Source organism: Idiotropiscis lumnitzeri, chromosome 1 (genome assembly GCF_059441095.1).
Source record: "Idiotropiscis lumnitzeri isolate Australia: NSW breed Sydney's pygmy pipehorse chromosome 1, RoL_Ilum_1.0, whole genome shotgun sequence".
NCBI lineage: Eukaryota > Metazoa > Chordata > Actinopteri > Syngnathiformes > Syngnathidae > Idiotropiscis > Idiotropiscis lumnitzeri.
In genome coordinates, this window is record NC_142391.1 from 11,163,824 (window position 1) to 11,188,584 (window position 24,761).

At 38.4% G+C, this 24,761-nt stretch overlaps 1 protein-coding gene across 2 annotated transcripts in view; it reads left to right on the forward strand.

Moving 5' to 3' along the window:
* The window catches only part of LOC148343162 (unconventional myosin-VI-like), a 42,852-nt gene that overhangs the window by 5,975 nt on the left and 12,116 nt on the right, over positions 1-24,761 (forward strand). For both annotated transcript variants that reach the window (XM_088316320.1, XM_088316330.1), the window contains exons 3-27: positions 428-497; positions 572-645; positions 1,321-1,450; positions 1,960-2,065; positions 2,195-2,250; positions 2,333-2,430; positions 2,514-2,678; positions 4,833-4,913; positions 6,300-6,480; positions 7,724-7,868; positions 9,077-9,234; positions 9,979-10,070; positions 10,366-10,438; positions 11,655-11,782; positions 13,072-13,167; positions 13,552-13,722; positions 15,342-15,380; positions 15,468-15,561; positions 16,195-16,325; positions 16,417-16,494; positions 16,580-16,709; positions 17,239-17,329; positions 18,422-18,572; positions 21,190-21,398; positions 21,486-21,564. In XM_088316320.1, coding sequence (XP_088172446.1) covers positions 428-497; positions 572-645; positions 1,321-1,450; positions 1,960-2,065; positions 2,195-2,250; positions 2,333-2,430; positions 2,514-2,678; positions 4,833-4,913; positions 6,300-6,480; positions 7,724-7,868; positions 9,077-9,234; positions 9,979-10,070; positions 10,366-10,438; positions 11,655-11,782; positions 13,072-13,167; positions 13,552-13,722; positions 15,342-15,380; positions 15,468-15,561; positions 16,195-16,325; positions 16,417-16,494; positions 16,580-16,709; positions 17,239-17,329; positions 18,422-18,572; positions 21,190-21,398; positions 21,486-21,564 — 2,826 coding nt within the window. The remainder of the gene's footprint in view (positions 1-427; positions 498-571; positions 646-1,320; positions 1,451-1,959; positions 2,066-2,194; positions 2,251-2,332; positions 2,431-2,513; positions 2,679-4,832; positions 4,914-6,299; positions 6,481-7,723; positions 7,869-9,076; positions 9,235-9,978; positions 10,071-10,365; positions 10,439-11,654; positions 11,783-13,071; positions 13,168-13,551; positions 13,723-15,341; positions 15,381-15,467; positions 15,562-16,194; positions 16,326-16,416; positions 16,495-16,579; positions 16,710-17,238; positions 17,330-18,421; positions 18,573-21,189; positions 21,399-21,485; positions 21,565-24,761) is intronic.

Consider the following 24,761-nt stretch of genomic DNA (forward strand, 5'->3'; position numbering starts at 1 on the left):
TCTGGGAGGGAGGGATAATACTTTGTGGTACGCAAAATAGAAGCTAACATTTTTTCGGGAATCCCGCAGGTCACAAGTTTGGGTTTATTAATAATATAATTATTGTATTTTTTAAATATTTAAGTTAAAAGTAAATTAATTAATTTAAAGTCCATAACTTTGTAAGTTAACGGAGATGAGATCATTAATAGTTTAGTGTTCATTCTTTAGTTTAATTTCTTGATGTTGTAATTAATGTACACAGATATTTTAGGACTTTTATTGCCATGTGCGCCGTCCACTTTGTTGTTGCATAATTTTTGTTTTGGGGAATAACAAACGAGTTTTCAATTCTTCTGCAAGACATGATTCATCGGTCATGATTTCAGCATGATTGACTGAATTTTTAACTCTTAATTAATCAATTATTATATTCATCCCACTGCAGACGTTCCTTGCGCCGATGAGTCAAGTGTTTCCAGCAGAAGACGACGTCAACAAACATGTTGAGGACAACTGTAAGTTAAAGTCAGTGTTGAGATCACGACCTATTGTTTTACAGATCATCACATCATTCGTTTTGTCTTTTCAGGCTCCCTCATGTATTTGAATGAAGCCACTCTGCTCAACAACGTCAAAGTGCGATACACTAAGGAACAGATTTACGTATGTCTTCCATCCGCTTTAACACTTCATTGGAGTGTACGCATTACAGGAGTCAAAATTAAAAAAAAGAATTGGCGTTTATTAGGTTATCAAAATGTTAAGTGTTTTAGTAATTTACTAATCGTTTAGAGCCGTTGTTTAACTTTGCATGATCTAAATTCTCGTTTCAACAGTAATTATTCTCTGATTTCTGTAGTTCTTCATGAAAGCAGACTGATTTTCTTTTTGTGTTTACGGTAATCCCTATCGGTTGTTTTGGACGTACACTTAAATTGAAAACAAAAATGTCTTCAGACATTAATCGATAGCATAATCGATAGAATAATTGATTGTAAAAATATTCAATTGTAACTGCCCTTGTATGCATGCCACTTTTGCTCACAGCTTTTGCATTACAAGAGTGTCGCAGATTAGAAGGCAGACTTAGAAGAGGCATTCCTATCGTTCACCAAGGGGAGAAAGTGCCTGTTGGTAAAGAGGAAAGGACGCTTAGCTGTGGTTGACAGAGTGACTGTCAAACAGTATACTGATCCCAGTCACTCACTTAGCAAATGAGGGCCAGCTGCTAAATGGGAAAAGAAAGGCAAGAAGGTTTCTCTAACAGCTTGGTCGCACAAAGATCCTAGAATTTATGTTTGGGCCCCACTAATCTGCCTTTTATTCTTTCTTTTACAGACTTATGTGGCCAATATATTGATAGCTGTCAACCCTTACTACGACATCCCCAAACTCTACGGCCTTGAAGCCATCAAGTCATACCAGGGGAAGTCTTTGGGGACTCGGCCCCCCCATGTCTATGCAATTGGTGAGAGTTCACACATTTAAAAAAAAAAAGGGAAAAAATAGGTATCACATTCATTCATTCTCGCTGCAACATAAAATAAAAAATAAGGACGGTCATTATAATATGAGCAGTACAATTAATAAAATATAAACTACTTTACACACATTAATTTTATCAAACAGTTGGTAATATGAAGACACTTATTATATATACACTGCACATCTGTTAGAAGATTAACATGTTCTTGACCATATGGCTCTTCCAAAGGTGTTATGATAGTCGCAATTTGAGCCTTGAATAGACTTCTTAATCAAAGAAAGTGGAGATTCCAATTTAATTATTTAGTCACATTCTAAGCAAGATACTTTTGAAGTGCAAAGAGAACCTGATGTTGGTTTATGGAGATATTATTAATAGGCCACACAAATGAGTCCGGTAATTACCCGACCATTCATTTGCTAATTGTCGCACTTATGCTTTTATCGGCACAGAAAGCTAATTGCCTGGTGTGTTTTTCTCCCTCGATTTAGCTGACAAAACCTACAGAGACATGAAGGTTCTAAAAATGAGTCAATCCATCATCGTTTCTGGTGAATCGGGTGCTGGCAAAACTGAAAACACCAAGTTTGTTCTCAGGTATGATCTTAATCAAAAGAGACATTTTGTCCTTCAATACCTTCGCTCAGACTTTAATTTACAATGAATAGTGTACTGTATATTATATTAATTAATTATTGTCACCGTAACTTCATCTCCTTCCTGTAGATATCTGACCACAACCTATGGAAGTGGTCAAGATATTGATGAGAGAATTGTTGAAGGTAAAATGAACAAAGAACTCATTGCGCTCCAGAATGCCATTATGATGTTGACCCGTAAAGTATGTTCTTCTTCCCCCTTCAGCAAATCCTCTCTTGGAGGCATTTGGAAACGCCAAAACAGTCCGCAATAATAACAGCAGTCGCTTTGGGAAGTTTGTTGAAATCCATTTCAATGAGAAGGTGATGAGCTCTTCTTGCTCAGACTTCTATTATGTGTGTGGAGAGACAATTCAATCTGCATGGTTTTCCTCCCATGTCGCCAGAATTCTGTTGTGGGTGGATTTGTCTCCCATTATTTGCTGGAGAAGTCGAGGATTTGCATGCAAAGTAACGACGAGAGGAACTACCACATCTTCTACAGGCTTTGCGCCGGAGCATCTGAGGACATCAAGAAGAAACTGCACCTGGACTCACCAGACAGCTTCAGAGTTAGTGTATTCACTTGTTAGATTAGCATTAAGATGATGTCACTTCATAATATAAGGTTCACATCAATGATAAGATAAAATTATGAAAAGAAAAAAAACACTATCAGTATTGTTAATGTCTCCTCTTTTTCTCGTAATATAGCTTAAAGGGAAAGTCAACCCTCAAAGATGATTTGCAATAACATTTTCTATGCGCCTTCACTAGTCGAAACACGGCATTCTGATTATTATTGCGTTTGTGGAATACGAGTTAAACCTTAAAATCCACCGGTTTTATTCCAATCATGGCAAAGCTTCAAGAACCAGGTGAGCTGTGATTGGTCGTTACCTGAGCCCTAAGCAACTGTGATGTAATTTTCAGTCGACAGAAGTGACAAAATGGCTACCCCCGGAGATGGCTAAAAATGGGTAGATTTTACTGCTCATATTAATCAGAATGACATTTTTGGACTAGTGGGCCTGCATACAACACATTTTTACCTAGTGCTTAGCGCATTCGTACATACTCACAATCAAAGCATTTGAGTCCAATATTGTGACATCTCCGTGTGGCATTTTCGTGTTCTCCCTGTTCTTAAAGAGTGCTTTAAGTTTCTTCCCACATCAAAAAATGTTCATTGAACACCGCCTCTTGCCTAAAGTCAGATGCATAAAATGACATCACAGTTGCTCAGAGCTCAGCTTCAACAGGTGAGCCCTGAGCAACTGTGATGTCATTTTCAGTCGACAGAAAGTGACAAAATGGCCTCCCTAGGAGATAGATAAAAAAACTGTGGATTTTGTTGCTTAACTCATATTCCACAAACGCAACATTAATCTGAATGCTGTGTTTCGACTTGTGAAGGCGCATAGAACATATTATTGTCAATAAATTTGGGCGTTGACTTCCCCTTTAATGAGGACAAATGCGAGAGAAACTGGATGAATTATTATTATTCTTACAAATATAAAAGTGCGTATGTTTTTGTGTAGTTACAACTTTATTCTAAAATTCTCTTTGAAGTATTTTTTTTTTTCCTTTTCATCGTGGCCCTAATACTCCTTGTTGTTGATGTACACGCTAACTCGTTTGAAATGCATTGAAGGTAGAGCGTCAATTCAATGAATGTCCACTAGATGTCAGAGTGGTACATTCTATGATTTGAATTAAATTGGTTTATTACAGACTCAGTCCAGACACAGACATACAGGATACACAATATTTAAATAGGATTATAAAAATATATGCGCACACGTATCAAGATATTATACTAAGGAGCATTATACATGAGGCAGCAGTACCAATTTTTTTCCTATCTGGAACTGGTATGGTGTAGCACTTAAGCTAATGTTTGATAAGTATGCAATGATTTCATGAGTTGAGTCAATTAGCCTGCTTTCACGTGCACTGGTTCTTCTAGGTCGATTGAATAATAATCTCGGGGCATTTTAATTTTCTGATATCTTCATTCATCCATCCTTTTTATATTCTGCTTGTGTCCATTGGAGCCTAGCACAGCTAACATTCGGGATGAGGTACAGGTGGAAGCTGGAATACCATGCAGAAAAAAACGCGTGGAGAACATGCAAATTCCACACACAAGGTTCTAAAATGAGATTAAAACTCAGAACCTCTTCACTGTGAGGCAGAGGTGCTACTGCTAATGCTATACACCCTGTGATGTCTTCATACAGTTGTTTCCTAAATCCAAGCCTTCTTAACTTGAATGAAAAGATTATTATTTTTTTTTTCAAATTGAATATTATTTGATAAAGGATTGATGGATGCAATGTTCAGCTCCGGGGGTGTATACACAATAAACCATATTAAACATGCTCATCCCAGCCTCAACTTGTCCTTCTGCATGCTAAAATAACAAGAGCAACAGCAGAAAGCAAACTAATTCTCTTAGTTTAGATATTTGTCATTAAATCAAGTCCCAAGGTGACAGCAACATCAACAGAGGCAATTACTTCATACGATTGCCTTCCAGTCAACTGTGAGAGGCAATATTAACAGACACGAGAGAACATCTTTCACTTGGTGACAATCGATAGGAATATCTCCCTCAGGTGTTCCCACAAGGGTGAAATGCACTCATGCTAAGTTGAGATTTAATTAAGCACCGATAATTGTGTTGGAATGTTTGCAATGATTTTCTTTCTACGTTGCAGTATTTGAACCGAGGCTGCACCAGATACTTTGCCAGCACAAACTCCGATAAGCAAATCATGCAGAACCGCAAGAGTCCCGAGGTAAAGTCAATTCTGAATGCTTATGTGTATTCACTTTGCCAAAAAAAAAAAAATGTCTGCTCTCCTCTCTGACTTGTTTTACCAACAACGATGAGAAAACGCCGAATGCTGAGGGCACAATATCAGCAGCAACTGTAAAAACTTATGTTTGCTCAAAGATAAAGATAAAGATAAAGATGTCCTTTATTAGTCCCACAATGGGGAAATTTGCTGTAACACTTCAAATTTCCCCATTGTGGGACTAATAAAGGACATCTTTATCTTTATCTTTGAGCAAACATAAGTTTTTACATATGTATTTGTATTTGATAAAGGACGTGCAGCACAGGCGGGAACACTTGCTTATGTTGACTTGAAGCCTGGAGGAGACGTGGAACCAAATATCTTGAAACAATTGAAAATACTAAAGTGTGGCTCAGCATATTGCTCCCCATCAGTAAATCCAGGTGCTGCATTTTATTTCATGACAAAGCGACTTACATTTTATGGCAAAATAATAAGCAAAGAAATATTCCATTCTTAATAATAACTATTGATGAAAATAGGCATAACTGATCATGTTGAATTCTGTGTGGAATAAATTGTTGGCTTCATAGCGTCTTGAAGAAATTGAGGCCACATGGCAATACTTGCATGCAATCAGCAGGTGCACTTTGATCAAGTCTCCTCTTTTTTTTTTTTTTTTGCTGTCAAAAGAAGACCGACGTGACGATCAATTATTAATTTTCCCTGACGTCGATCAAAGTCCTGAAGTCAAATGGCCATCTCTTTATGCTCCACAGGTTAATGTTAGACTCGATGTGCGCTATTATTCCTCACCTCTTTATTTGAACAATATCGATGATGTAACATCTTGTCTCAAATGTATTGCTAATTAAGTTGGCTAATTATTTATTTCTCAATCCTGCATCATGTTTGTGATATAAAGGACAATAAGGTGATGTCTTTTTAAAATTCATTTCTGATTATTAATAATTATTATCTGTTTTATTTTTTCTGAGACATACTGCAGATATGAAGAATTGCATGCCGGATGGTATTTTTGCATTTTCAATTTAGCAAAATGTAAATATGCAACTTTTGTTCGTCAGGGTACTTAACAATGAAGTCCTTGTCGAGCAGACTTTGTTAATTTGAATTCTGTGATTACATTACTGCTTGCTTCTTCTTTCATTTATTTTTGCATGATTTGTAAGCTCAGCGTGGTATGTTCATCTGGAAGGAGTGTGTTTGCCGTGTGCTATTTTTCTTTTGGATGCAGTCTGCTGAAGAGAACATTGAAATATAAGACCCCTTTAAGATAAGATAAGATAAGATGTCCTTTATTAGTCCCACAATGGGGAAATTTATCATCTAAATTAGTTTGTCTCGCACATCTGTCTGCAGCATGTTCAACTGGGCGCTCTGAAGGACCCTCTTCTCGACGACCAGGGCGACTTCAATAGGATGTGCGTGGCCATGAAGAAGATTGGTCTGGATGACGCCGAGAAGCTGGACCTGTTCAGAGTGGTTGCTGGCGTTCTGCACCTCGGCAACATTGATTTTGAGGAAACCGGAAGTAGCTCAGGTTCGACAGATGAGTTAATTTCTTATTAAATCATAAAATATCCCCAATGTTGCAATGATATGTCTTATGTGCTTAGTCTAATCGTAGTCAAATATGAATTAAGCAGCAAACTCCACCAGTTTCCACTTGCTGTCGACTGAAAATGACATCATAGTGCCGAAGGCATCGTATGTTACCACAGTGACTGATAACTCATGTTATTTTTTTTGCTGATAACACTGTTACCAGTTTTATGCTCGTGTTGCTGTACGGAGTCATGAGATCCTCTCAAAAAAATGAACTTATAGTATACTATGTCGGGACTCAGTTCAGAGATTAGGCTTGTTTTTTTGCATGATTGGCTCAATGTTTCATGTTGTTACTCATAGATCATGTGGTTTACATGAATAACTGCTACATACAGGCCGCTGCAGTTACTGTGAAATAGTTTCAAACTATATACTGGTCATACCATCCATTATTCCATTGTCTGAGCCGCTTCTCCTCACAAGGGTCTCGGGCGTGCTGGAATGGTTGCCAGCCAATCGCAGGGCACACAAAGATAAGCAACCATCCATGATAACTATCATACCTAGGGACAATTTATAGCGCCCAATCAAACTACTATGCATTTGGAATGTGGGAGGAAACCGGAGTACCCGAGGGAAACCCACGTAGGCTTGGGAGAACATGCAATCGCCACACCAGAAGGGCAGAGCCAGTATCAAACCCCGCACCTCTGAACTGTGAGGCCGTCGTGCCGCCGCACTGGTCGTACCATCTATGAAAATACCACAAACGTTCTTAAAAAAAAATGAATGACAAAATATTGGTTTAAATATAGTTTCTTTAAACCTGCAAATACCCTGTTTATTAATTTTTCAATTGACATTTCATTTAGTCATAATTTATGTTTGGTAATTTTTACATATTTATATATATTTTTATATTTTTATTAATTTAAATTGTATTTTGTTGATGTTGTTAATTTATATTTAAATATATAGTTTAACAGATGTTCAGTTTTAATTATTTCGTCAATTGAAATAAAATGTATCTTTTATCTCACTTTGTTGTCTTGTTGGCATGGGAAAATGTAATGTGATTTTTATTCATTTAAATGTTATTGATTTATTTTATATTAATTATGTTTACATAGATATTTGTTTAGAGTTCCATCAAATCCACTGTGAGGATTAAACAAAGTTAGAACATATTTAGATGATTTTATATTAAAATTGGTGTGTTTGTCCATATCGTATAGGGGGCTGCGTTCTGAAGAATCAATCCAGACAGACTCTGGAGTATTGCGCCAATCTGCTGGGTCTGGATCAGGATGATTTGAAGGTCAGCCTCACTACAAGGGTCATGCTCACGACAGCAGGGGGCGCTAAAGGAACAGTTATCAAGTAAGAACTGACGCATTGTGGTCTTCTGCTTGAGGCAGTAAGGCCATTATAAAGCCAATAAAAGTTAGAAAGAATGGTGAATTCGTGAAAGAAGTAGATGGTTTAGTTTTTTTTTCTCTTAAATGCTTTTAAGCAATGACAAAAGATTGAATCTGTTCCATGAATAATACTCTGTGAGTTTGTCATATGTACAGTATATAAGTGCACAAGTACTCATAAAACACAAATATTGCATACTGCTGTAGAAGTCTTGCTTTTTGTATATTATCCGTGTATCACATGTATCAGTGCAGAATACAGGCCATAGTACATTGCTCCCATGTATATGCAGTGGCGATATGGTGTTTGAGTGATCAGACCAGGCTTGGTCGATTAATATTTGAAGAGGGCCAGATGCTGGCCTGGCCTGGAAGTGTTTCCCCCATATGAATAATGCAGCAGGTATCCGAGGAAGCAGGCAAGTGTGGATTCAACACCAGACCCAAAAAAAAAAAAGGCCCCCACTCTATGGAGGAGGGAGGCGTGGCTTGCCTTTGTCATAAAGGCCCAGACCGATTCACGCTGCCTTGGGGAGTTTGACTGCAGCATAAAGCTGTGGATGCTGTTATTGTATCACTCATGGCTGAGTCTCTCTCCAGAGGGGATGTGAAACATTGCCATGGATAAAAATGCTTGTCAGATCTCTCTAACATCGGAAGAATTTTATACAACCAGCAGCATTTAAAACAAAATGGAGAAAATGAACGATTGGCAGGGTGCCCATTTCTTTTTTACATTTTTTTTTTTTTTTTACGGAGGGCGGAATGTTTGGAATATAAAAGAGTGGGAAAATGTAAAAAGATCCATGATTGCTAAAAGGCACATATATTAATATTAAATTACCCCAGTTTTCCCAGCTGGAATATCCAAGTTGAACTCTGGGTCACTATGGGTGTGCACTTTGTCCTCATAGTCAATCTTTATAAATAATGAATTTAAAAAAAAAAATGCCAGTAGAAAGTCAAGAGGAAGTCAAGGTTCACACTGCATTTCCCATTAATCTTTGGCGAAGAAATTTGACTCAGAATGGGGCTGCTTTATACAAAAACACCTAAAGCGATAACAACCACAAAAAAAAAAAATGAGGCTAATACCAAAATATTGCTTCCTCGAAAGCAGGATGTCCCACACCTCGGCTGTCTGTCATCCCATACCATGTGCCCCTATAGGGTGCCTCTAAAGGTGGAACAAGCTAACAACGCCCGCGATGCCCTTGCCAAGGCGGTGTACAGCCGCCTCTTCGATCATGTGGTCAAACGAGTGAACCAGTGTTTCCCTTTCAAGTCCTCCTCAAACTTCATCGGGGTGCTGGACATAGCTGGCTTTGGTAAATATACTCTGTCAAATAAACATTGAGTACTTCTTCCAAATGGCCGTTTTTATTTTAGTTTTTTTTTTTTAGTCCAATGGATCCTTCAAAGATGAACACAGTCTATTCCGTGACACATGGTTGACTTCCCAAAGCTTCTAATTTCAATACAAATTTCCCACAGGAAATAATGTAAAGGGAATAGAACTGTCCCGATCATAAAACCTTCATTAACTCTACTGGCAGCAATATATGCAATACTTTAGCATTCCTCACTGTTATACAGGCATAAAAATAATTTAACCTCAGTATAATTAACCTAAAATGGTTTTAAACTACTAACACATTGCAGACACGAGACTGATACATAATCAAGCGGGAGTAGAAAGGTGTTTTATATTTGGTGGCATTTTATACGAAGAAGCCAGGCACCTTGCTATCCCGCTCTAAGTTCCATTTCTGGTTCTGTTATCAGTGTGATTACATTTTGTCCCCTTTGCCGTCACCAGTATCCCTCTGTGGTAACGTCGCATAAAACTCCCAAAAGCCAACGAGTTAATCTTAAATCTCAAAGTCCTTTGGGGGAGCCACTTTACTTTGTTGTTTAGAATTCATTATCATACGGGAACTCTGTGTTCCCTGTTTTTTTGTTTTTATCCAATTAATTACATCGTGTAGATAGTCTTTTAAAATGCAAGAAAATGCATCCACATTAATATTCAAACATAAACTTATTCACGCTGTGGTATTTCTTTTTCTCAGAGTACTTTGAGCACAACAGCTTTGAGCAGTTCTGCATCAATTACTGCAATGAGAAATTACAGCAGTTCTTCAATGAGCGCATCCTGAAGGAGGTAAATAAGCAGCATGTTTTAGTCATCCTCCGAAACCTTCCCTGTCAACTTATTTACTCGTTAAGTGCAGCAGGACACTGCGGATGACATCTTTCCTGTACTGTATTTGTCACCCTGTGTTCCCGACAAAATTAGAATGCTAATTTCCCAGGGGATGTGATGAGACTTGTTTCTCTCCTGTGATCTCTTAATGTTATTTTCTCCTAAGTGTTCCAGTTAAAGGAGTACAGTTTTTAAGTTACTTTAGGCACTCTCAACAATTTCTAATATTCATTTCGGTCCACTTTTTGTGCAGGAACAAGAGCTTTATCAAAAGGAAGGACTGGGAGTGAACGAAGTGCATTATGTTGACAACCAGGACTGCATTGGTAGGTTCACATTCATACGACAAAGACAATCCACAAAAGAACTACAGTATATTTAAATAATAGCTGTTGTAACCACGGTCACTGTCGTCATCGCCGTCTAACAGAAATTGAAAGAATTTATTTTAGAATCTATTATATGTTCATGTATAAACTAGTCACAGTTCATAATCAATTATGTTCACACTTTCAATTTTGTCATGGCGGTGTGCTATTATTTATTTATCCTCTCAGTGACCCAATATCCACAAATTGTATGTCAATATTAGAGTAACAATGCATTCTCCCGGTTGTGATTTTCAGCAAGGGTCCACATAATCCGGCCAGGAGCAGTGCTGTTTTTTTTTTAAATGCCATGAATCACAGTCATGCTTATAGGATTAAGCGCATTACTCTAACCATATATCTTTACCTTTCATGGTCTTCTGACGTTAAAACAAGCCACTCTGGGACACTATTAAGATGAAGGTATGCCTTTGAGGGATAAGACATGCAAACTACAACGTACGGACAGAGTATTGTCTGGAGAGCCCACATTCCAACCCCGCACACCACAGTACTAAGGATGCTTAAAGTATGACTTGAGTTCGCCCACGTAGGGTTCATTTAGAGCATTTCTCTTGCTTTGATGTCTGTCAGCATGGCAAAAGTGGAACCGTCCCTGCTACAAAAGTGCGTATTTCTCATTATCGGAGAAGTCTGACTGGAGGCCATGTAATGAATCTTTGTGGCTTTTGTGGATTATTTAGTGCAGGCGGGAGAAATGATACAATCTTGTTTCTTGTTGTCCCACATGTCAAATAAACCCCGGAATTAATAGGACGAAGTAGTCGGCATATCAGGGTGAAGCATTTTGATTTGTATTTCAAAGGCTGTGATTATTCAGGTGCGAGGTTAACTGACAGCCATGAATAACATTTATGACTTGCAAATGACCATTTGGGCTGCGCACTAATTCACTCATCTGTCTTCAGGATTCATGCACAGGTGCTTGTTCATGCAAATTTTTCTGGGAGGTCCTTGGCTATTGGATTATATTCCAAACACAGCATGTCATATGAATAATTCAGCCATGAGACTGAATGAGCATCCTGATGACCACGTTTTAAGCTTTGAATATTCACATAGAGTGGGCATTTCTAATAAATGTTACAGGATTCATTGCATTTTGTAGCGACTCAGGATTTCGCCATTGGGATAAGTCTTTATCCATTCGCAGACCTCGTTGAAGCAAAACTGGTGGGCGTTCTGGACATTCTGGATGAAGAGAACCGTCTTCCCCAGCCCAGCGACCAACACTTTGCTCTGGCTGTTCACAGCAAGCATAAAGACCACTTCAGACTCACGGTTCGACATCTCGCCCCCCCCCACCCCACCCCATGCAATGCACGCACACACTCGTCTGTCGTCTTCAACCATTATTCTCTGCCTTTATGTGGGCTGAGTGACAGATTCTGAAGTTAGTTTCATGTTTGTGGTCACTTTTGCTCGGTCTCTGTGCTACAGCAGTTACGTGACTGACGCGCACACTTAATCCTTGCCTCTGTCTCTCTTTGTTGCTCTCGCTTGCCTCAGATATCGCCTAGAATTCTTTTGTATTGTATCCTTGACACCTGTTCAACTTTTATAAGAAACTCGTTCACATACCCACTTAAAAAGAAGGTAAAGATACTCGTGGGCAGAAAATGTGTAGATGAATACTGTCCTCGAAACTAAAACCATCTTTCAAAAGAATTGAAAAGTTTTACTAGTCAGACATTCCCGTAGTATAAAATACACAACTACGTTATGCCAGCCATGCTTACCATTTTCATGTCTCTAAAAATTGCTCATTATTTCAAATAATGGCCTTACCCTCAATAGAATCTTGGACCGTTCCGCAGTGAATAAATGCTCCTTCACTTTGTAAAGGAATATATTCCATCACTGTAGTGACATATCATTAAAATATTTTATTGTGAATTTTTCATTATCATTAATTGTCTAGGAGAAATCATGCCATTCTATGCCATATAGTCTTAAAGGGTCAATTTTTAATACCAAATATGGTTCATCGCCTCGGAAATGGGCTTCACTTTTCTACTGCTTTTCTGCCTTCAAGGTACGTGGAGCACTTTTAATGTCACCTCATTCACACACTGAATAATAATGGTGGCATATGTTGCCATGGAGGAAACGTCTTGGGGCTTGATAGCTTTCTCAGAGATCTAAGCAACAACCTGCGGTTTGAAAGGCAACCTGCCCTACCTGAGTCAAGCCAAATGTGCTCCACTTTTACAAGTACCAATTAAGCAGCTTCTCTTATAAAACCGGGACGTATTGGATAAATACATAGATGTATGTTTGTGCACTTCAAGTGGACCTTGTAATACATGCGCGAGACAACATGATTCATGCAAGCTGCCAAGCAGCCAAACGAATGCAAATTACCCTTTTTAAAAAAAAAAATGCTTGTCTGATTTCAGTCCAACTGCATTGAACCAAAAAAGGCTTCAAAAATCAATATTGTAGCAGCATACAGTTGATAAACAATTTTCTTCTGCATAGACGATGATGGATAATTCTTGTCATTACATTTGTGGTTCACCACTGTCAATACATAAACGTTGATGCCTTTCTCTTGCTATGTCTCTCAGGTTCCTCGGAAGTCCAAACTGGCTATTCATCGGAATCTCCGGGATGATGAAGGCTTTATCGTCAGGCACTTTGCTGGAGCCGTCTGCTATGAAACGGTAATTTGTCCCACATTCTCTAATATATGGAGCAGTGTTGCCATCATAAATAATACAAGCGCTGCGTTATAGAGTGACGACAGCGTCAGTGAAAACTACAATGGAAAATTAACTATGAGTTATGCAGATTGCAGTTGTTGATGAAATATTACCGCGGGTTCTAAATGGGTGTCAAATCTGCAGCTTCTCATTTTAGCCTCGACCTCCTTAAAAGATCATCTGTCTTTTTGGCATAAATGGCTATTGTAAGAAAGTTATTATCAATGTAATTTATGTCACCTGTGTTTATTGATGGACAGCACTAGATGCTGCTTTATTTCCTCCATGTGTAGCAATTCTTTCCGGAAGGTCAACGACTGACTGTGTGTGTGTTTGTGCTAACAGACTCGATTTGTCGAGAAGAACAATGACGCCCTCCACATGTCCTTGGAGAGCTTGGTGTGTGAATCTAAAGACAACTTTGTTCGAGAGCTTTTTGAGACCTCCACGACTAACAAGGACTCCAAACACAAGGCGGGAAAACTCAGCTTCATCAGCGTTGGAAATAAATTCAAGGTCAGAAAGGCCCCAGAGTTTGTCACACTACCTTGACTAGCTCCTCGTGTTATTGATAAATTCTATCAGAATACTAGACGTTTGAAAGTTCTCCAGAAATTGCATGTGAATGCTGAGTGAAAAAATATGGACGCATGTGGAATGAATTTTTTTGTGGGATGTGGAAATTTTTGGCATCTTGAAATCGCTCGTAAGGTGAATTAAAGTGGTAGGTGTTTTTAATTCCAAATGGTAAAAATGATCTGAATCTCTTGTTGGATATGTCATTTGTAATGAATATGGATATTTTGTGGGATTTTAGTTGGGAATTCTTTTGGTGACCAAAGGTTTAGGCAAGTTTAAAATGATTCCCAAGGTGAAATGGATGATTTTTTTTTGTATTTTTTTGTTTAAAGGTTAATGATGTTAATATGTAATGATGTGACTCAGATTAATTCTGTGGAAGTAAATACATTGGAACATATTACAATTGAGGCACGTTCTATTTGCTCAGTAACTTGAGCACAATTCCTTTAACCTCCATTACATTAACAAATAAATGTTGTGAAGTAGAAGCTAATGCGAATAGTATTTAGTTGAACGCATAATTGTTAATGTCTCTCTAATGATCGTGGTTCACAACATTCATGTTTCTGGAATGAAGTGAGCTATCCGTGTCGTATGTGTACAGATCTCTCGAACATGTTATTTTCAGTACGATGTACATTTGTTGTTTTTAAAGCCCTTCTCAAATGGTATTCAATCGGAACGTGGTGCACTAACATAAGCATGCCCACCTGCATGCTATTTTCACCGCCTCAAATACAAGTGTGGAATGTTTGGAATACAATTTACACATGTTCAAACATCTTAGAGGTTTTTTCTATTTATTTACAATAATTCGTGAATCTACTGGGAGTTTTTATGCCACAGAAATAGTACTCAACAATTTTTTTTTCTTAGTCTTAGGTGTTTTGTCGGCCCCGAAATGAAGTTCTTAGAATTAACGGACAATAATCTTTAATGGATGACCCCTCCCCTCTATTAGTCCATTATGTGGTTCCACTGTATTTAGACACAGCATTGTGTTTGATTTTAGAGGTTCCACTATGTTTTATTTTCCTACCCTGAATAGCCCCCCCCACTCCCACATTCTTCTCAGACAAGTATACTTTTGATTTCTAGAAAATTTCAGCCTCTTTTCTTTGGGAGAGAATAAAGCTGAGTGAAGTCAGCTTCAGTTATTACGGCGCTGTGATGGCAAAACTGAAAAGAAAGCCGGAAACAAACACCTGAAATGAGACACTCACAAAAGAGTGTTTATTGAACCACAAGCACACAGTGTTCACATCTTCTGTTTGTTTCAAGAAGTCTGCCCCCCCCCCCCCCCCCACGCCCCCCAGTCAGGTACAAAATACGCGCTGTGTTTTCCAACAGACTTTATCACTACTGAGACTGCTGCAGGGCTTTCATCACTAATGCACCAGACACGGACTCTCGCACAAAGATAATGCCGTTCAATAAGGTGCTGGTGGCCAGAGAGTGTTGCAGGCGATGTGTGGTGCCCACATCTTATGTGGCCAGCTCACACTCCTCAAACTAAAACTTACATATGAGTCCTTGTCCGCTTCTGTTCGCAGATGCAGCTCAACTTACTGCTGGAAAAGCTTCGCAGCACTGTGAGTTACAATCACCATGGTATCGTACACACAAATCCAAACTTTTCCTGGCAAATCTATGATTTTAATGGCCCTCTTTGTGCGCAGGGCTCCAGTTTTATCCGCTGTGTCAAACCCAACCTGAAAATGGTCAGCCACCACTTTGAAGGCGCTCTCATTCTCTCACAGCTGCAGTGCTCGGGTAACATGTTTTTAAGTCTGTCTGCTAGTATAGTCCTGACTGCTGTGCTGCTCTGCGTAATCAGATGGACTTTAATAAACAGCCCAAATTGATTCTATAAATCATTTAATTGCCAAAAGGGTGCAGACAAATTTACTCATTGGAACAAAAGACTGCATAAAGGCAACAATTGTCATTGTCAGGCAAGCATATAAACAGCAGGAACATTTGACAAGAAATTAATCAGCCAAATAAAAAAAATTGTTTTGGGTGGAAAATGTTTGTGAAAGAGTTTCAATTAATTTAAGACTCATTATGTAACAATGAAATACACTATGTAAAAGGTCTGGATAGATGGCAAGCAGATTGCTCAACACATGAATCGATGCTAAAGGCCCCAGAATTGAAGCCAGCGATATGAGGATAAACCAAATCCTTAAAAGTCTTTCTCTTAAAATATTTGAAAATCAATCAGAAATTAAAGCATAACATAGAAAAAATGCAAAATAAATAAAAACTCAATCTGGTGCAGATAACACCATAAAATGAATCACTACTGTTTTTTTAGTTTGTATTTGTCAGATCATCATGTGGCAATTCTTTTAGCCTATTGTGTATCAAGATGTTTTTTGTTGTTTTTCTTTTTGAACTCAGGAATGGTGTCCGTGCTCGACCTGATGCAGGGTGGGTTCCCCTCCAGAGCCCCTTTCCACGAGCTTTATAACATGTATAAACAGTACATGCCCGATAAGCTTACACGACTGAATCCGCGACTCTTCTGCAAGGTGCACTACTAATTATTTTCCCTCACTGCTGTGATGCTCTCTTCTTGACCACTATTTCAATGTCAACTCTTTTGTATATGTTGTTCTGCAGGCTTTGTTCAAAGCGCTGGGACTGAATGACAATGACTTTAAATTCGGGTTGACCAGAGTGTTCTTCCGCCCTGGAAAGGTATCGGAAAAAGATGATGTCCTGCAAAACAAAATATGCCCTAAAATAGCCCAGTTAAAAGTAAGTGTTGATTGTGTGTTCTCAGTTTGCTGAGTTTGACCAGATCTTGAAGTCGGATCCTGACCACCTGGCAGAGCTGTTGAAGAAAGTCAACAAGTGGCTGGTGTGCAGCCGTTGGAAGAAGGTCCAGTGGTGTAGCCTGTCTGTGATCAAACGTGCGTCTAGTTGACCACACGTAACATCTCCTACGCACGTGTCACAAGACTGTATATGGCTACATATTCGATGGCGTTACTATAGTCATACTTCATACCTTTGAATTTATTTGTGATGTGGAAAGGAGCTTCAAGCAATTTGAAATTGTAACCTCAAAGCATTCAGCACTGCAACTTGATGCTGTACTTGCTTGTGGAGTCCTACTATTTAACAGCATGCATTCTGCTCTTTGTTTTGAAAGCATTCAATTAAATCATGGAGGAAAATTGCCTGCTTGATGAGGCACTTCCTGCATAATAGACCATACAAGTACTCTATTGTATTTTAGTAGCCATTTATTTTCGGGTTTTCTTTTTGTCTGTGTGGAAGAAATATCGGATTTCCCACAGGGTTATGATATGCTTTTAGGGGCCTGTGTGATGAATTCCATTACAACACGTGTGATGATATCAGATTTCTATGTGATAGCGTATTTTTGCTCAGGTTCCAAATGTTTTCTAAATGATTCTCGTTTTCCGTTGTCACCAGTCAGGAACAAGATGAGCTACAGGGCTTTGGCGTGCATTAAGATTCAGAAGACGGTGCGCATGTGGTTATGTAAGCGGAAGCACAAGCCACGGTGAGTCTCGCACTCCATGTTCTACTCACCTGAGTAATTCAAGACTCACAATGTTTATTGTCGTATGCTGAGCAGAACCACACGGCTGTAAGACAGAGCTATGACATTTTTACGAGGCCAGTTCCCTTCAGACAAGTTGAAATAAAATAATAATAATAATAATAATAACAATTATTATTATTATTATCATTAATAATAAATTAGAGTATAATTTAATAATATAACGTGGAGCCTCTAAAATCCAAAAATCACGCTAAAATCCACAATCTAGTCACCAACAGATTTTTGGATGCTATAAAATCAGGTTTTCATATGTAAATATTGAAAATAGAAATAACCCATTCTGGTTTCTAATTGACACATTATTAACTGTACATGCAACATTTTAACATTCTTAACAAATTTGGAGACACGTGCTATTCACTGGTAAGCAACTAAATTTGTAAATAAATTAATAATCCCCAACTTCAACAGGAAAGGCGTAATGCAAAAATGAGTGTCCCATTCTTGTGACACAATGTAAAAAGGTCAATAAAACCCTGACCTTATTTGAAACAAATCTGACTACAGCTCAGGGTTTGTTTCTTGTTGAGATTGCTTCATCGGAGGAAAGAAAAAAAATTCACAAAAAGCTAAAGAAAAAGCAAAACACAATCAAAGTTATTATTTTGAGGTGTTGAATGAAGTCCCACTTGGAAACAGTGGGTCGATGTCTATTTTGCTCTGTAATGGGAATTAACTAGAACAGACTGCTGCATGATCAGACAATAATCTGTTATTAGTCTGATTTGTCTTTAGACTTGGTGAAGCAGCATGTGGCCAATTACACAAGGTTATTCGGTACGCCTGGTTCCGGGCACCTGTAAATAATTACTGTATCACCAGTCGGCTCCTGTTTAGTATTAATGGGACGAGCATAAAAACATTGACACAGCAGTCTCAACTTCTCATTGTGTTTACTTTGCTCTTCTAAACAAAAACAAAAAAAAAAAAATACACAAAAAAATCAATGCACTTCTTTTTTGGTGGTGTTCTACTTTAAGAAGCAGGTCACAGCATCCATTCCAAAAATGTGGTTTTATGTCACTATAGCATCGATGGTATGGTAAAGGTAACAAACCTGAAGAAGCACATGGAACGTTTCAACGAGGTCGTCAGTGGGCTGAAAGAGGGCAAGCAGGAGATGGCCAAGCAGGTGCAGGAGCTGGCAACCTGCATAGACTCTCTGTCAGCCAAGATAAAGGTGAGTCATCACAAACATTGTCATCCCTTCTCACGGCATCCAAGGATTATTGTCCAATTGTAAAGACTGACCTTTCAATAGTGACTGTAAAGCTGCTTATGTCATCATTGAGTTATGCATGAACCATTTTGTTTAGCGTTTGCTTCAGGTGTAAGTGTTAAACTGTATAGGCTCAAGTTTAGTGTACAGTGCAGGCACGAGGTGCGGTTTAAATCTGCACAGGAGCAGGTGAGACTAAGTTTTTCGCTGACCCATCAAGCGGGTGAATCTTTATGAATTGAAAAAAATGTTGTTTTGCGCCGTTGTGGGTGTGAACACAGCTGACTTGATTCGCCGCCAACCAAAGACCCTCTGTACGCCAGAAGGCTCATCATGTAGCAGAGACATCAACCAAAATCCCAAACATGTGTATCGTTGGCACCAAAATCCAGTTTTCTACGAATATAAACCCCTTTATGTTTACACTTATATTCACAGAAGTCTTCTTTGCCAAAAGAGTTTCCTCTCTCGATCAATATTTTCAATCAGCCCATGAGGATGAAATCCTCTCTTCAATAATGCCATTTAATATGGCTGTTCCTTAAATGATCAAACTTGATTAGCAAAATCCCAGTCCACCCCGTGCAATAAGCACAACTTTTATTGGTGCTTCCAAGAATAGCAAATCACTAGCCAATCTGCATCCAATTCAGTGCGACGCCCCCACAAGTGTTGCTTTTCTTCAAACTGTTGCTCTTCGCGCACCATTAGCAGCTACAATAAATGAGAGGTGATGATGCCTGAGGCGTCCTGGCTGACAGTGACACGGCGGTGATTCCTGACCCTTCCTATCCTCCGCTTCATCTCAGTCAGCCTCTCGACTGCCGTATTCTTCCGTTAGCCTATTAGCAGCCCAATAACAACACTCACAGTGCTCTGAGCACTCTGTCGCTGAGTGAATAATTCATGGGATGCCAATGCCTGTCATTCAGGCATCCATACTTTGGGGACAAGACCTTGTCACCTCCCATCTTTGTGTTCCTGTTAGTGACTCACTCTAATGATACTGCACACTTTACTGACCTCTACTGCACTCATTAATTGTGTGACAAGTCCAGTAGACAGTCAGTCAGTCTTTTTTTTTTTTTTGTAATCATTATTATTTTTATTATTTTTGTTGCTGTAGTTCAAAATGTTGGCACCACACAAAGGTCATACCGTCACTAAAAGTTATTCAAAGTTGGAGCAAACTTTTATGTTTAAAAAAAAAATTCAATGTTATAACCTCTGAAAAGGTTATGTTTTGATGACTGGGTTTGTTTATGTGTGCAACTATCTGTCTCCATTTTCAAAGAGCTTATGCCAGATTTTTTTGCATGGATAAAAAAAGAAAAAAAATCTTTTATAATGGGGAAAAAAGGTAAATGTGTCATTCTAATCGTATGTCTTTTAATTTATGTTGCTATGTACGTAGCATTCAAGCGTTTAATTTTCTTGGCATGATTAATTGATTTACACTCAATGCAACCATTACTCTAACATAAAAGTTGGGTTATTATTGGTTTGAGTGGTCATGCCTGGAGAGAAATGGAGGGATTATGTCGCTACGTCGGTGCTCATTGAACACTGCCGCAAGTGCAATCAATCATTAAAATGTCAACGAGAACCACAAGCAAGCTTGACAAACACAAAATGTCCACCTCACATCACAGAAGTGCTTTTTTGCATGTTGACCCTCCGAGTCATCACTGTCTATCCATCAACTACACAATTGGCCAACATTCTGAATGGCTCATTTTCAGAAATGGATGCTTTACAAAAAAATTTACTTGTTTTTGTACCGTAATTACAGAGTTCATGGGTGGTCAAACACTCCATTGACACCAAATAACCGTCAATTCACAATAATGTCCTCTTTAAAATGCAGCCGGAGTTCTTCCACACACGTAAATTGATATATGTGGTTCCTTCTCTTATCATGATAGTTATACCGCTTTGTGTGTTCTGTGTATTTGTTCTATTGTTCATTTTTTACTGTTCCATTTCCATGGTCCGCGTACAGTCACACTTGAGCCGATGTGAATCGTACACAATTTCAGTTGTAAGCACCCTTAGACCACATTTTCAAACTGACTCCATTTCGCTAGGTAGCACATTTGCAGAGGGGCAATTTAGAGGCATAAACTCGAGCTAAGGTACAATTCATATAAATACTGCACGGACATGTGTAATGGATCTCAGATGGATTTAATTCATAAATATGTGAACAGTGGGCATCACTTAAAAGGAATGAGCGGAGCTTTGGTTTGCCATAATTGATGTCAGCTGTGATCACTCCGGCAACGGTTCATACTTCCCTTTCTCAAATCCTCCGGCCTGCGCTCATCCGTGAAATTACCAACACCAGGTCTAAGCCGCCTTTTATGCGGTTACGCCGCAAATCATTCATGTGAAAATTGAGCCCTTTTGAGTACCACAGTTCAAATAATAGTGTTCAGTTGTTCACATTTGTCCAGGTGAACCAAGCAAGCAGAGCACCACCATTAAAATTGATTGTAACTGAACTCAACTACAAGACAGCTATATCCTGTCAGCTATCTCACTATTCTTTCTTGTGATGTCATCTCCCCTCCAACAGAATTCAATAATGAACCGGAAGGAGATTGACACCGAGTACCAGGTGTTGGTGAAACGCTCAGAGCAGCTACTGTCCTCCATGCAGAAGAAGAAACAGCAGGAGGAAGAATCAGAGAGGCTGAAGCGCATTGAGGAGGAGATGGAGAAAGAGAGGAAGCGGCGGGAGATGGAAGAGCAACGACGTGAGCAAGAGGAAGAGGAACGAAGACTGTATGTGGCAACAAGGGGAAAGATTATTAGCAAATATTTTGCAACTGTGTTTAGGATTTGGTCTGAATCTGTTTGAACTTATTTTAGGAAATCAGAGATGGAGCTAAAGCGAAAACAAGAAGAGGAGGATAGAAAAAAGAGAGAGGAAGAAGAGAAGGTTCTGCAGGTTTGGGAAGCTCTCATTTGTTATATTTGTCTGTTTTATATTAACAACTGAAGAAAAGCGCCCAAAAACTGTTTGAGCCAAAGAACATAATTTGTCTGGCCTGCATTCCTCTTTTTAGAAGACCACTTTTACCTACTCCACTTCCAAGAAAAGATACTTAAACCCAGTCAACTCTACTTCTCATTCACACAGGATTTCAAGCCAGTTGATCTGCAGCTTACTTGAAAATAGTATCATCCATTCAGAAAATTTTAACAACGTTTAACCTCAGTGTCCTGGAAAAAAATATCAACCCAGCAAATGTATGCATTATCTATCCTTTCTGATGACTTTCTTCCCAATGCTGTGGCAACAATCGCTCATATGTAAGAATTGGTTTGTACTCAACAACTACTGTAGTTGTAAGAGACCAGCTATTCTACATCTTACACACTGTCAAGGACTTGAGGAAAGCGTGCCCTCAAACACAGGTCAGGTGGTTAGTCACCCATCACGCTCATCTTTCACTGCATTCAGCCAATCACATTTTTCCATGTGATTTGCAACTAAAATAAAATCACTAATTGAATTTCCACTTGGCCGACCATAATGACTAAAGTTTAAAATTACATTAAATAAAGAATGTACCGGGGAATTCTGGCTGACTTTATACTGTTCCATGCAACACATTTACTGTATTGGGTTGAGTCCCTTTACTCTCGTAGCTTTTTATTTGGACTACAATACACGCTGCAGTTTACCCAGAGGAAGCATGACATAAACCTTGCAGAAAACATACACATTAAAAAAAAAACTGTTTGAACACGGTATATGGTGAAGCATTATATCTTATACAGTCACATTAGTAGCCTAATAAGAAATGATGTTTTGTGTAAAAAGCGAAAAACGTTTCTCTCATTTTCTTTTCTTGACAGCACATCAGAGCTTTTGCAACAAATCTTCCACTCCAAGTCTTCTATTTTAAATTGGAATTCAAAACTGTCCATAAACTACACTGATCACACTGAAAAAAGACTGAAATTAAATCACCCACACCTCAAAAACAATTGCTGACGAAAGTACACAACCTACTGCCTACACAATGTTTAATATGCTGTAGTTTTTTTTTTTGTTTTTTTTTTACACAGTATAAAACATCAGTCATTTTACGAAACGCACATCTAGAAACTTTGTGGAAAATTTTGGATGAAACTTTTCAACTAATGGAAGGTTTTCCGAATAACTGACAAAATTAAAATGTATTTTTTTTTGCTTTGGACATTCATACCACAGCGTCAAAGTTGATAGAAAATGTAGCCTTTCAGGGTGTCTTCCACATTTTAGTACATTTCTTGAAACCTACAGCAACCATTCATATCCAAAATGTCATGCATCACTGAGTTTTACGCTCGGAGTTGAACATAGAAACAAGTGATTTTACAAGCAGACGTGCAGATCTGCTCATTGAATTGCTACATCCTCGGGGGGAGAAAAAAAAAAACGAAACAAAACATGCCGCTTCAACTCAATTATCGGAGTGATCGATTTTGTTTCTTCCACTGACAAAGCGCGAAAGCCTCTTTCAGATACAGAAAATAAAATCTGTGCAGTCTTGTAGTTTTGACCAATACACAGACATGAACATAAGCTGAGCTACTTATGACGACTAACTACTTTACCTTTTATCTGCTCTACCCCTCCCATGTGGTATTTGTTAAATCCATCCATCTTGCATCTTTACTCAAGATTTACCCCTTAAATTTTAATCGTCATATTGAAAGAATTTGTCTCTGTATGCACACTCTTACAACCGCAGTCTGATTTTTTTTTTTTTTCCAACCAACTTTGACACCAAACTTTACAACAAGCAGTCTGTCCAAGGCTGTGCAAAAAAGTTACTTGACTCATATTTATTTTCTGCTGCATCAAGGACTCACGTCATGATATCTTGGCCCCTGCAGTACTTAAATCTTTGTGTTGTGGTGTCATTAGGGAAGTTCCGAGAGAGAGGCTTTGTGATTTAGGTCCGCTTTAGTATTACAAAACCTGTGGAATAGGTCTTCCGAGGGCCACACTCAACTTTGTTGGGAACCATAAAATTTGTTCTTGTGCTCTGTGACTGTAGAACAACTCAACACTCAGATCAGCCCATGTTTCACTCTAGTCGTGTGTCACAGCTGCTGATTTGACCATCCACCAGTATGAATAATGCATTATTGGCTGGAAGGTTATTCATATTTAAAGCTTCTTAAAGGAAATGACCCAACGAGGACTTTATCAATGGTTGTAGAAATGACAGAAATGTATCACACTTCAATGTAATCTATCATCCTGAATTTTTCGGTGATTTTATACATGTGGGCCTGTTTCATAGCTCTCCGGTGAAATAACATCCGCCCTAATATCACGTGAATGACATGCACATGTGTATAATATGGCCGCCACAACCCAAAAAAAAAAAAAAAAAAAAGCCTTAAAAAAGCATTTTCCCCACCTGTATTTGTGTATAATTGGTTTGCTGGTTCTCTACAATATCAGTGTGGATAATATTAATTCAAAACATATCAATAAAATATAAATGCTTTTAAATCCGGGTTAAAAACAAAGCTTTTTTACCCCATATCTATAATTACGGTGTTTCAGCACATTTTTAAAAATCATGTTTCTGAAACAATTATTCTTGCTCTGTATGACTTTTAGTAATTTTTGTAAGCTTTTTTTAATTTCCTTAATTTGCTTTTAAATTTCTTTATATTTCTGCTTTCAAATGTTTAACTTACGGGACATGAAGCATATTGAATCATGTGTGTGAAATACGCTACAAATCATTGATTCTATTTATTTATTTATGTATTTATTTATTTTACAACCCTTAGGTACTGCCGAGGGACTGGTAAACATCTAAACAATGTGAACAATGTTTGTTTCTTAATGAGGCGCCTGTATAATAACCGCCCTTGATTTGGGATAAAACAAAAAGAATGTTTGTCATTCACGGGATTTTACCTTAATTTTTTGTATCTGTTGCTAACTTAAAAAAGGGCCGCCTGAGTGGGTGCTGACTTGATTCTCGCATGTGCAGTGTGTACAGTGGAGTTTCCCAATGTTAATTAAGCCAAGGCACCCATTTTACAATTTTACAAAAAAAAAAAAAAAAAGTACCACAGCACACCACCAAACAAAAACATTAAAAAAAATATTATCCTAATTATCTTACA